A 13,789-nucleotide genomic window follows, 5' to 3' on the forward strand; every position below is an offset into this window, starting at 1 on the left:
CGGAACTTCCTATATTCCAGGATGCCCCGCGCAATCTGGGACTGTTGCCAACCCTGTCTAAGATGCTCCCTTTAAACATGACTTTAAAATAAAAACACTGAGATGAAAGTGGAAACAGTCCTCCTCAACCCTCTCCTTCCACTGCTCAACACACTGCCACACTCATTCATGAGTAATGAAGGAGTCACATGCTCATATGATGGTGGGTTAAAGTTAGCCCACTAATGCTATTTAGAGGATAAGTAGCTATACACCTTCCAACATGCAGCAAGAGATGATGAGGATGACAAAGAGGTCACCAGTTTTAAAATAAATAAACAGCAAAATTAGGAGAGGCCATTTTTTAGTTTTAATATGAGCAAATTTAAGACAGTTGCTTGTAGATAAACAGCAAAAACCTCGAACAAACTGTCCAGCCACCAGGCTACGGACCACTACTAATCTTAAAAATTCAGAGTTCCCATTAGTTAGCTTGGCACAATGCAATATAGTTGTCTGCCTACATAAAAAAATATGTACAGATACATGTACAAATTGTGAACAGCAAATAATTGATTTCTCTCATTTCAGAAGGCCAAACTTTGCTGGCAGGTTGGCAATATAGCATGTAATTTTGAGTGAAGAGCTCCCAAATAGATGTAAATTAACCTGCAGTCCATCATTCATTGTGTGTTTGGACCAAAGAACAACAGTCAAAATTACACTCTCCTTCAAAGGGAGAGCCCCTCTGGTGCCAAGGTAGAGAAAAATCATTGTCTTCGCATTCAGTTATCCTGTCCCTACTGATTACTAAACTGTACCTACAGCCACAAAATCAAAGCAAGCTCTGTATCACATTTATAATGGAGTTATGCTCTACCTTGTGCTGCTTGATAGGACCAATCAGTGGGAAATACTCAGTAGACCATGCCCCAACAACCCCAATTTTTAGTCTGACGTTCAAAAACCAGGGTAGGGTGGGTTCCGCAGTTGTTTGAGACATGTCTGAGCAAGGTTATAATTCATAGTTGAAAATAAATCAACAATGAATGATTTAATAAACTGCATATAAATCAATGACACATTGGCGGACTAACCCTTAAATTAATGGATTTAATGAGTGGATCAGTTTGGACATGCTGTTTGCTGCACAATAAGTAAACATTGATATAATTATATTGTGTAATGGCACATCTTGTATGACAATAACAAACATGATGGGCCTTCATATTAGCACTTAAAATATTTATAGTTGTTGTAGTTAAATGTAAAGTGAACACTTTAGCCTTCACGGTGTTATGATCACCTCATTAACTAACAAAGGAAACAACCAAAAGGTGACCTCATATGTGACCTCTGATTGCGTTTTAGACAATGCTGCATGTGATTCCACAGGGTTCCAGGATGAAGCGATCTTACATCTTCAGACCATCTCGTACGTGTTAGTGTGGATGAAGTGAGACAGACAGCAGGCCAAAGACATGCCGATGAGCTGGGGTGAAGACAAAACGAATTAAAAAGGGTTTCTTAGACATTTTTTTGTCATTAAAAAAACATTTTTACATTTTCAGTGAGACAGACAGCAGGCCAAAGACATGCCGATGAGCTGGGGTGAAGACAAAACGAATTAAAAAGGGTTTCTTAGACATTTTTTTGTCATTAAAAAAACATTTTTACATTTTCAGTGGTACCCTTGATATACGAGTTATATTATGTCATGACCCAAACTTGCAACTACATTGTAATTAGAAAAAAAAAAAAGCTGTTCAATTTGCGTTTTTTTACCATGAAAAAAACAGGATTATCTTAAAATACACTCACAATTTTTTTGTTGATTTTTCTTGAACTGATAGTCATGGTAGTAAAATTCAATATTCTTACATTGTTGCACTGTAAGTGATACATAACCAGTCTTGATGGGCGATCGATCAAGTTTCACCTCATTGTACCCTTCTCTAGGTGGGATTTAAACCCATGCCTTCATCTCAGCAGGCAAAAGTTCTAACTACTGAGCTCCTGCAGACTAATTAGAGGATGGGCTGTGCCTGTAGAGAGTTAGGAAAACATGACTCACTGAGAGCTTAAAATAATGTACTGGCAGCTGCCAGATGATTGTCGGCTCAATAGTTAGCACACCCGACTTCCAATGTGTTCAGTTGGAGAAAGGGGAGAACAAGAAAAGGAGCACCTGTAAATAAGTACTTTAATCAAGAATTTGATGGAAACAATCAAATATTGGATAAAATATAGTTGTTTTCATGGTACTTTTCCCACAAAAAGGCTAGGTTCATACCGCAGATCCTAATGCACGAATCCGATTTTTTAGTGTTTTTGCCACTTGAGTGAGGCATTATCTTGACGTTCTGAACAAGAGAAATCGCATAAAAGTGGACCATTTCAAATCCGATCTAGGTGACTTTCGTATGTGGTTAAAATCTGATCTGTGCCACATTTTTCCAGAATGTGGCTGTGGTCTGAACTGTCAAGTCTCCCAAATCGGAATTAATGCAGCGATTGCTTCAGCAAAGAGTGAGAGGCACGGAGGATGGCAGCGTTAGAGCTGTCCATTAGCGTTAGAACCGAGCATAAACCCGGCTTTTTGGGAAGAGGCATTCTTGATAACAGCCATTAAAAAAATAACATGGGGGTGAAAATGGATAAGCCTGAGAATGCTCGGTTTCCTGACTGTGCTCCAAATGAGCAATCTTTCAAGATTGCTTACACAGGCGAGAGTCGGGGCAAAGTGCCCGTATGTGTGTGCTTCATGCATGCACAGTGCGTGCATCATGCGTTCAATCAATCCAGATAAACTTCGAATATGAGACTAAACGGGGATCATTTACGTCTGTTATTTGTGTCCTCTTTTTGGAAATCAAACTATGATCACCCTAGAATGACATTGAGCCAGCATGTGTGGTCGTTTGTTTTGACGCTCCTGCGCATGCAGGTCAGTTTGCCCAGCATATCTCGGATTAGTGCGCACGCATAATACTTGAACGGGCACGCCAAAAACAGATATGACAAAAAAATTGAAATTTTGCATTAAGACCTGCAGTATGAACAGTAAGTTTTTAATACAGAAAAAATGCGGTGTTGTTAAAATTAAAAGCATTGCTAAGCATGAAGAAATTTTCCAGTTTTGTAAATTATCACTAAGCAAAAAATCACTGCAATACACTGTGTATTTGTACTGTATGTCCTTGTGTGCCTGATTGTGATCCATTAAATTTAATCAGGATCTTACTGTCAAAAAAAAAAAAAACACATAAAAAAGTAGGCTTGAATGGATTACCGCAATTTTCGGACTATAGGCCGCTACTTTTTTCCTTCATTTTGAATCTTAAGGCTTAAAATCCAGTGCGGCTTATTTGTTGATTTATTTGGGTTAATAGGTAATACTTTATTTGACAGCGGATCATAAGACTGTTATAAGACCATTATAATTATGACATGACACTATCATTGTTATTACTGAATGCTTATGTCATTAAGTGTCATTCGGCAAATTTAGTCACTTACTCCATTTATGTCCAGCTTGGATCTTTTACATCCATTCAAAAGTGAGATAATTTGCCGGATAACATTAAATGACATCTGTCATAAGCATTCGTTCATGCTCATGACACTGTAATGTCATAATTATGATTGTCTAATGACAGTCTTATGGTGCCACTGTCAAATAAAGTGTTACCAATTACCATAACTAGCAATTTATGAAACAACTGGAACAGTAACTGAAGAAATAATTATCACAGAACATGAATTTTGACTGTTATTTACATCTGTATCGCTGCAATGCATGCTAGGAGGCATGTTCGACAACAACAGTGTTGACAGCAGGTGGCAGCAGAGGCTGACTATCTCCCTAAGGGAGCAGTGATGGCCAAATGAAGCTTCTTGAAGCAATGAATCCATGGTGGCTCTTGGTCTTATGACAGTCGTATGATGCCCTCAAATAAAGTGTAACCGTTTAATATCTTTTTGTGTAAATATCCCATAATACAGTGAGTACAACTGCAGCTTATAGTCCAGTGCATCTTATCTATGAACAAATGCCATTTTCGTACCAAATTTGGTGGATGGCGGCTTATAGTCAGGTGCGTCTTATAGAGCAAAAATTACTGTAACTATATTTCCATTCATTTCAGCAATTTCTGAGATAAGTATAAGACTTTTGAATGAATTAAAGTTTTATCTCCAGGTACCATTGTAATTGATTCGCAAGCTTGCTGTGAAAGACGGACAAGCACCTGGGAGAATGCGATCCCAAAGGTAACCCCAGCGATGATTCCCATGTTGCTCTCGATGAAGGATGTCACCAGCTCATAACAGCCCTGCACACATACATTTTCCATTTAATCATGTTCAAGTCAATATGGTTAAGCTGTGACGCTATCACTTGACACCTGCTTGTGGACTTTGCGAGCTGCCAGAGTGGCGTTCTTCAAATCTGCTTCTTTGCAGTCGGAGAAAGTAGCACAACAGCTGACTGGGATTCCGCTGGTTGGGAAGTATTCGCTGGCAAACCAGGTGGTATAGTTATAAACACCGCAGCATTGCAACTGAAAAGAAAGGAGAAAACATCATTTTTACACTACACTAGTGCATTCATTTACTGTATACATGTAACATGTTGTTATTCTACTAGTGTGCTGCCACTATACTAATAGTGTGCAAAAAGATTATACACTAAAGGAAGAAAGTAAAGTGGGGGAAACTTGTGCTTGAGTATGATACAGTCTTATGATGCTTTGGCTCACAACACCTGGAAGTACAATGGTATGCAAAAGTTTGGGCATCCCTGATCATTTTAAAGATTATCCTTTGTAAATCACTGGTTGTTTAGAACACAAATTGCAGTTCAGTATATCAAATCCCAAATGAACACAGTAATATTTGAGAAGTGAAATGAAGTTTATTTGATAAACAGAAAGTGCGCAATAATGATTTAAACAAAAATAGGCCGGTGCCTAAATTTAAGCACCCCTACAGATGAACTGTGCCTGTGGTCTTTCATTTCCTTACTATGTTCCTCAAAGTGGAAACTGACAGCTAAAATTTCTGCGACAGCCTTTTGTTTCTCTCCTCTAAACTATAATGTTGAATAATTTCTTTCAGATCATTTGACAGTTGTTTTGAGGCTCCCATGTTTCCAACCTTCAAAGATGATGCAAAGGGAACAATTTGGCAATTCACCACCTTAAATACCCTGTTTCATGATTAGCTTCACCTGTGTGTTGTGTACATAGGTCAACGTCAGTCAGCTTATCAAACAAATTTTGAGTTCCAAAAATTAGTACTAAAGATTTTATCGTGCCTTGAGTTAAGTGGGGTTAGGTTTGTGCCCTAGTGTGTTTTGTCATTTGATTATCCCTTGATTTCACCTGTTGTGGCCTGGCCCTTGTATCTTGACCAATCCGCTGCCTATTGTATCAACCACCTGTGTCTCATTGTTTCGTTACCCCATTTCTGTATCTAAGTTCCCAATGTGCTGTCTGTTCTTGCTGCGTCATAGAGGAAGTCGGACATCCGGGCATTTAATGACGTCACCAGCCACAACAAAGCGTCGCCATATTGACAATGGGGCAAAAGACGAGTCACAAGCAGTTGCTCTGTCGTGCATTGTAATACAAACGCGTTTAACTTTCATTTTATTTGCGGTCTTTTTTCCATCGGAATGACTAAAAGTTGCTGTGTTGCGGGTTGTCACACAAGGAAGAGTTCGGAGCCGCATTTGAAGTTCTTCATTCTTCCACGTGAGAAGAAAAGGAGAAACAAATGGCTGAGAGCAATTAATCGAGGAACAGTAAAAGAAGACGGTTCTGTGGACTATTTTCGCCTGTGGGAACCTAAATCCAAGCACATTTACGTTTGCAGCCGACATTTTATTACTGGTGAGTAAATTTTAATTTTTGCCCCAATTAGCTGCCAGGATTCAATAGACTAGGCAGTGGTTATTATTACCGGAACCGGCAACTCGCAAAGCGTTATTTTTCTTTTGCCATGAACTGCTCTGATTAGTCAATCGTTATATTATTGGCCTGATGGGAATTGGTTATTTTGCCGTGACGTGCTCACGGCGAAATAACGCTTGGAGGCGAATTCCCGGTTACAGCAGGTATAATCACTTCGTATATACTACCAATTCTCTCAGTTCCACACAGTACATATTCCACGTAAATGATAAAGGTCAACTTACTGGGTGATTTTATGAGGTAGTTGTAGATGTTTCCGAACTCCACTGCAGGCCATTCCTTTGTTTATCCAGCTATCAGCTGCGACTTTGTATGGGCAGCTTTGTAAGCCAATAAACGCTAATTTTAAATTGCATCGCCTCCTCGCGTCTGTCGGCAGTGACTCGTGATAATAGTAAGCCACATTTAAGACGTTTTTAGCAAAAAAGACTCAAAACACACCTGAAATATATGAATTTCAGATGTTTGTCTATGAAATGTTTAGCTGTGCGTTCCCCCTTCACAAAATGGCGACCAGTGTTGGGCACGTTACTTTAAAAAAGTATTTAGTTACATTACTCACTACTTCTTCCAAAAAGTAACTGAGTTAGTAACTGAATTACTCTATAGTAAAAGTAACTAGTTACCAGGGAAAGTAACTATTTCCGTTACTTTAAAAACAACTTGTTGTATGTCAAAGAATTTGAAATTTTTTGAGCGGTATTCGAGTCAGTGGAATAGAGAACAGACAGGTAGTTAACTTGTTAGGTGCTTCAGCATATTTGAATTGCTTACCACAGATGTCGACAAAAGCTTTGCCCCGGGACATAAATTACACATTACATGCAGGTTCTTTCCTTTAATTTCGACAAACTTGAAATAGTGTCTATATCTCCACCTCTTAGAGGACAATTTTTCTTCTGACTACTCTGCCATCCCGACCCTGTGCATCTGTTTTGCGTGTGTGTTTGCCGCACGCGCTGTTCCGGTTTGCTTGTGAAATCACCGGCTCTGATTGGCTTATCACGACACATGACTCTAACCCTCAGCCAATAACAATCACTTCCATCGCATCTCTCGAGGGGCTGCATTCAGGTAGGCTAGTTTCCCGACAATTCACGTCACCTTCAAAGCGTCTGCCGTCCTCAAGATGGAAGCAGAATTATTGGAACGAGGCTAGCATCAGGTGTAGCAAACACAGAAACGTTATCAAACTTTGGAAAGCATTGTCTAATTGAATGAGCAGGGACATACAGCTTGGAATCAGAAGTACGTGCGCTATTCTCGAACCCGAACGCACCCCAAGTCTTGGATGACAAATCAACAGAGCAGAGAGTCGACTCGACACGGCTGGTAGTTTCTTCAATTTATTCAGCGTAAGTAACGCACCGCTTTTGACCGTCAGTAACGGTAACGGCGTTGTAACGGCGGAAAAAGTAATTAGTTAGATTACCCCGTTACTGAAAAAAATAACGCCGTTACGTAACGGCGTTATTTATAACGGCGTTACTCCCAACACTGATGGCGACACATTACTAAGCGAGGTGACGTCATCGTGACATCACGCCGACTTCCTCCATTGTCAATTTCATGTCAATCCATGTGTCTATCCTAGTGTCTGTGGGCGCCGTCCAAGCCCTTATTCCTGCTGTTTTCCCTGCATTTGGGTCCTCCACGCATCCCTTTCCTGACATATTGTCTTATCAATAAAAACATAAGGGTGCCCAAATTCATGCACCGACCTATTTTGGTTTAAATCAGTGGTCTCCAAACTATTCCACATAGTGCCACAGTCGGTGCAAGATTTCACTCCAACAAATGAAGACCACACCTTTTCACCAATCTGGTGTATACGTGTAATCAGTTGATTGCAGTCAGGTGCTGCTTGTTTTAGTAGAAACGGTCTGTGCTTGATCGGTATGAACAAAAACCGGGACCCACAGCGGCCCTCAGGGACTGGTTTGGAGCCCCCTGGTTTAAATAGTTATTATACACTTTCTGTTCATCCAATAAACCTCATTTCACTTCGAAAACATTACATTACATTCATTTGCGATTTGATGTATGTAACTGAAATTTGTTCCAGTTAATTGTTCCAAACAACCAGTAATTTACAATGGAAAATCTTAAAAAGTATAAGGGGTGCAAAAACTTTTGCATACAACTGTATGTGTGACATTATGGTGAAAAGGCCTTATGGGTGACTGTAAAGCATATGACTGACTGTTATGATTTGTTTCACTGGATGCAGAGACACTGACTTTGCGTTGGACATCGTCCACAGCCACACTCCTTTCGCTTCTTCCATCGTATCTCAGTACAGCCTCGCTGTATGTGGTGAGGAAGGTGCCTTTGATCTGAAAACATCACGCATACAATGTCACAAAAATATTGACTGTTCAAATGAAACGTCTGGATGGGGTTATGGAGTCTGAACCTCGTGACGAAAGATGAATCCTGATATTCCAGCGATGAGCTCCATGAGGAAGACCAGACCCAGAAAGACAGCATACTGTTGAAGTTAGAACTTTTTCAGATTTTTGAAGAGTCATAGTTTCAAGCATGGACACGGAAATACAGTACATTATTTTTGCAGCCCACTAAGGGTGACCATAACTCCAAAATGGCCTGTGACTAAAAATATTTTGATATCCTTGCTGAGGTTCTCACCAATTTGAGCATCCAAGGGTGCCCCTTGAATGTGGCAAAGCAGCCAAATAGTCCAAAAAGCACAATGGCAACACCAGTGCCGGTGAGGACGAAGGGAGCGTTGGACGGTGCACTGGAGATCAACAGTGTATATGGACTCAGCATGAACCTCCACCACAAGCCCACTGCGAGCAAGATTACACCAGTCACCTGTGAACAGATTTGGGAAAAGTACTCAAATCCATTTATTGGGGTTGAGAGGCGGTGCTTTCTGGTGCTGAGTGAAGTCTCCGAAAATGTGCAGCCTATACCACTGTTAAACAGGTAAATTTGCTCAGCTATGAAAGCTTATTTTCTGGTCCGTCAACCTGCGGCCGGATCAAGTCCTGCCGTTTAGCATGCACTGAACAGGAAATCGAACGTGCTCTCCTCCGTTTTGTGCATGCGTCCGTGGGTGTATGGGCTGGATGAGAGACGTATGCAGTGGGCACTGGGGCATGCAGCACGAATGTACGCGATTCGCAACGGATCAGAGCGAGGCTGTGCTGGACTCTGTGGGATTTCGGGGTACGATAAACCAAGTAAAACTCTAAATCAGTTCTGACGTTATATCATTTATTAAGGAAAAAGCTACCTGGCATGGAGTAAAGTCACAAGTCAAGTCACATTTATATAGGCCTTAATCACAACAACTATCTCAAAGGCCTAAAGATGGCAGATAGCTATGGTAAAATAGGCAATCACCCCTTCCGTTAAACCTTTCAGGGACAGTGGTCTTTACAGTGGACATCTATTCAAAAGTTATCATTAGCTTAACTTATTTACTGCTAACCCTTGTCACAGAGTATGTGCTGTGGTAGTTAGTAAAAGACAGTAAATCAGGGATTACTAAAGTGCAATGAATTGAATTGAATTGAAACACCTATTGCCATCATTGGTAACCAAAGAGATAAACTATGTGCGGTAACAAGAGATTTATAAAATCAAAAAAAGATCAACAAAAAAACAGGGCACATTTATTTGAATTATTTCTTCTTCTTCTATATTTCAATTTAGTACTATTTGTCTTATTTAATTTTTTTTTTTTTTTTTTGTAATTTTGTGTGTTTTAGATTTTTTTTTTTTTTATTCCTGTTTTTAATTTGCGTTTTTTTATTAGTTTTTAAATTTATTACTATTTAAATTATAGATTTTTAAAAACGTGTCTTTCAATTAATTAATTCATTTAATTTGAAATGATATGGGGTTTTTTTTTGTTTGTTTTTTTCCGCCACAAAATATATCTGGGCAACACTACAATTGATGTCAAATGGGGGCTGAAATTGGCCTCCGGAATGCAAATTTGAGACTCCTGTCTTGGATGAATGTATTAAAAACATTTAAGAAAAAAATCATTATTATTCATGCATGAAAGTGTTAACTCGTGAAACAACTTTGACTGATGTAATTTTTCTGAAAATAATACGGAACCAGTATGACAAATTAAATGTGCCACAAGATCTTTAAAAAAGTGCAATATGGAACGCATTACAAATTGGGTTATGAAGTAATTTCTAAACCACAGTAAAAGTCATTATCCACAAACAGTGTGGCCAACCATCAAAAAGACTTAGAAATCAATAACAAGACAAGATCCAAGGAACTGCGGGCCTCCCTTGCCTCAGTTAAAGTCATTGTTCATGGCTCAACAAGAAATCATGTCAAGGCGCATCTGAATTAATCCCAATGATTTTGGTGGAATATTCGATGAAGTGACAAGATTAAAATGGATCTTTTTGGAACAAGTGATTCTCATTATATCTGCCATAAATGTAAGACATTTTAGAAATACTGTCGAACATATTAACAGTCAAACTTGGTGAGAGTATGATAGTCAAGAGCTGCTGTAGGACCTTGACACCTTGTGTACAGTGGTACCTCTACTTAAGAAACATAGACTTTATAATACATATACTATTATGAAGTCTATGGAAGAAATTAATTGGTTCTGGAAGTAGTTTTGTAACTTGAAAATTCTGTAAGTAGAGACATGTTTTCCATGTTTTCATGCACTAATCTGTTCCCAGACCTCTCAAATTCAGACAAAAATCTTTTATTATGCATAAATATGCATCAAAATATGTATCAAATACATGTTACAATTATATTATTGCACAATAAACATAAAATCAGAGTTGTGCATAATGTAAAAAACCAAGAATAGAGTAAAGAATAAAAGTTAATACGCTCATGAAAAGCTGTTGGAACACAAGGGGCGAATGAAGAGGACACTGGGATACACACATACAGTAGAGGTCCCTCTTAGCCAATTGGATGCCAGGTATGCGAGGCAATAGCCAGTGGCAAAGCAGCCAATTATGCAGGTAATTATGTTACATTCAGTAAACTCTGGGAGCTGCGAGTACCAGCCATACTGTATATTTGCCATTTGTATCCTGAAATTTCTTTTGTAACTAGAGGCAATATTTTCCCGTTGAGGTGTGTCTTAACCTGAAAATTCTGTATGTAGAGACATTTGTAAGTAGAGGTACCACTGTATATTGAAATTCTGCCCTTTACTTGGAAATTCTGAAGGACAATGCTCAATCTGTGACCTAAAGCTGAAGCACATTTCATTTCTGCAACAGGATACTGATGTGAAACTCACCAGCAAGACCAACTTCTGAATGGCTTTAACAAAACAAAATGAAGGATTTGGAGTGGCCTTGGGACCTATCATGCCAGTGATGTGGATTTTTAACAATTGTAAAAGAAGAATTGAAAAAAAAAAAAAAACAGATGTGACAGACTCAGTGTGTGCATTAAAACAACCAAATAACTTTGCTTCAAAATCATTGTGCTTGATAATTTTTTTTTTTTTTTTTAAGTTCAAAACATACTTTAGCATACTTTACCTTCACCTAGTGTTTTGGTGTGTTACATAAATTAAAGGTGGAGACTATCCAAGTAGCCATTGCATCCTTCCATTATCCTGAATACAATGATCCCTCACTTAACGCTGTTAGTAGTGTATGTGTGTGTAAATGTACACACATACAGTGGGGGCAAATAAGTATTTAGTCAACCACTAATTGTGCAAGTTCTCCAACTTGAAAATATTAGAGAGGCCTGTAATTGTCAACATGGGTAAACCTCAACCATGAGAGACAGAATGTGAAAAAAAAAACAGAAAATCATATTGTTTGATTTTTAAAGAATTTATTTGCAAATTATGGTGGAAAATAAGTATTTGGTCAATATCTCAATATTTTGTTATGTACCCTTTGTATGCAATAACGGAGGTCAAACGTTTTCTGTAACTCTTCACAAGCTTTTCACACATTGTTGCTGGTATTTTGGCCCATTCCTCCATGCAGATCTCCTCTAGAGCAGTGATGTTTTGGGGCTGTCGTTGGGCAACACGGACTTTCAACTCCTTCCACAGATTATCTATGGGGTTGAGATCTGGAGACTGGCTAGGCTACTCCAGGACCTTAAAATGCTTCTTACAAAGCCACTCCTTTGTTGCCCTGGCTGTGTGTTTGGGATCATTGTCATGCTGAAAGACCCAGCCACGTCTCATCTTCAATGCCCTTGCTGATGGAAGGAGATTTCCACTCCAAATCTCTCGATACATGGCCCCACTCATTCTTTCCTTTACACAGATTAGTCGTCCTGGTCTCTATGCAGAAAAACAGCCCGAAAGCATGATGTTTCCACACCCATTTTGGGACCAGTGGGTATGGTGCAATTCAGAATTCTTTTTCCTCCTGTGTTTCTACCATAAAGTTCTATTTTGGTTTCATCTGACCATAACACATTCTTTCAGTCCTCTTCTGGATCATCCAAATGCCCTCTAGTGAACCACAGACGGGCCTGGACGTGTACTTTCTTCAGCAGGGGAACACGTCTGGCAGTGCAGGATTTGAGTCCCTGGCGGCGCATTGTGTTACTGATAGTAGCCTTTGTTACTGTGGTCCCAGCTCTCTGTAGGTCAGTTCCAAGGTCGCCCCGTGTGGTTCTGGGATTTTTGCTCCCCGTTCTTGTTATCATTTTGACGCCATCGGGGGAGGAGGGAGTTGAAAGTCCGTGTTGCCCAAGGACAGCCCGAAAACATCACTGCTCTAGAGGAGATCTGCATGGAGGAATGGGCCCAAATAGCAGAAGCAGTGTGTGAAAAGCTTGTGAAGAGTTACAGAAAACGTTTGGCCTCCGTTATTGCCAACAAAGGGTACATAACAAAGTAGTTATTATTAACAATTAGTTACTTGCCCAATTAGTGGGTGACTAAATACTTATTTGCCCCACTGTACGTAGATGTAAAAAATGTGTACACAAATATGTTTTTAGAACTTTTTTATTCTTGTAACAAGATTTAAAAATCAGTGATGCACTGAGGGCGTGAAAGGTTAACCGTGAAGTAGCGAGGGATCACTGTACAGCCTTTAGAAGAAAAACCCTGGTCACATCTGTGTTAGACACTTTTTTTCATTACCAAGTGGGTGAGAAAGTTTCGCCCTTTTCGCCATTCCTCAGATGATTCAGTGTCTGTACTCTGACCTCAGATTTTAAATACGCATCATTAATCCCCATGTAATCCATCAGCAATACCCATTTTGTGTGATTGGACAACGGCTGAAACTTGATCAAAATAACTTTGAAATTTTTTCATATAAACAGTAAAGGACAGATAATGAATTTTCCAGCAGAGTTGAGGTGGAGTCTTACCCAGAAGATGAAGGAGTAGAACAGTAGCAGGATCTTCACGCATAAGATGAGCGGTTTGGTTTCCATCCGCCTCGGTGCCATCGCTCCACTCTCTCTCTCACCAGCCGTCTTACTGCATGCAAACAGCTACTTGGACCTACTTTGAGCGCATTTGCATGCCATGCTCACATCTGAGTGTGGCGATGGCGCGTGAGGCCTCATATGGTGGACAAGCTCATACTTCACACTCAGACCACACAATTAACATTGGAGTGAAGCTGTGACACAGCCATGTCAAGCATTTTCAGCCTTTGGCTGCCAACAGCTACACATGCATCCTGTCATACCACATGCATTTACAAGCTTTGAATTCAACTGGATTGTATTTTTCTGGGTGGTAGAGGAATTGTCTTTCCTAATTGACACTTTCATTCCCGAATTATGATTTGTTTACACTTCTCTGTAACCCTTACAGGCTAGGGTGAAAGTGGCTAGATTTTTTTTTAAACCTCCTAAAACCT

At 39.6% G+C, this 13,789-nt stretch overlaps 1 protein-coding gene across 1 annotated transcript; it reads right to left on the bottom strand.

The window, feature by feature from the left end:
- Positions 1 to 341: 341 nt before the first annotated feature.
- LOC130911939 (tetraspanin-7-like) lies at positions 342 to 13,370 on the bottom strand. The gene is made up of 7 exons (XM_057829628.1): positions 13,290 to 13,370; positions 8,604 to 8,792; positions 8,371 to 8,445; positions 8,195 to 8,290; positions 4,386 to 4,541; positions 4,230 to 4,313; positions 342 to 1,471 (listed from the first exon to the last, which is right to left on the bottom strand). Exons 1-7 carry the CDS (start codon positions 13,368 to 13,370, stop codon positions 1,403 to 1,405), a joined length of 750 nt encoding a protein of 249 aa, XP_057685611.1. The 3' UTR covers positions 342 to 1,402.
- Positions 13,371 to 13,789: the final 419 nt, after the last annotated feature.

The sequence above is a fragment of the Corythoichthys intestinalis genome, chromosome 2 (assembly GCF_030265065.1).
Source record: "Corythoichthys intestinalis isolate RoL2023-P3 chromosome 2, ASM3026506v1, whole genome shotgun sequence".
Classification (NCBI taxonomy): domain Eukaryota; kingdom Metazoa; phylum Chordata; class Actinopteri; order Syngnathiformes; family Syngnathidae; genus Corythoichthys; species Corythoichthys intestinalis.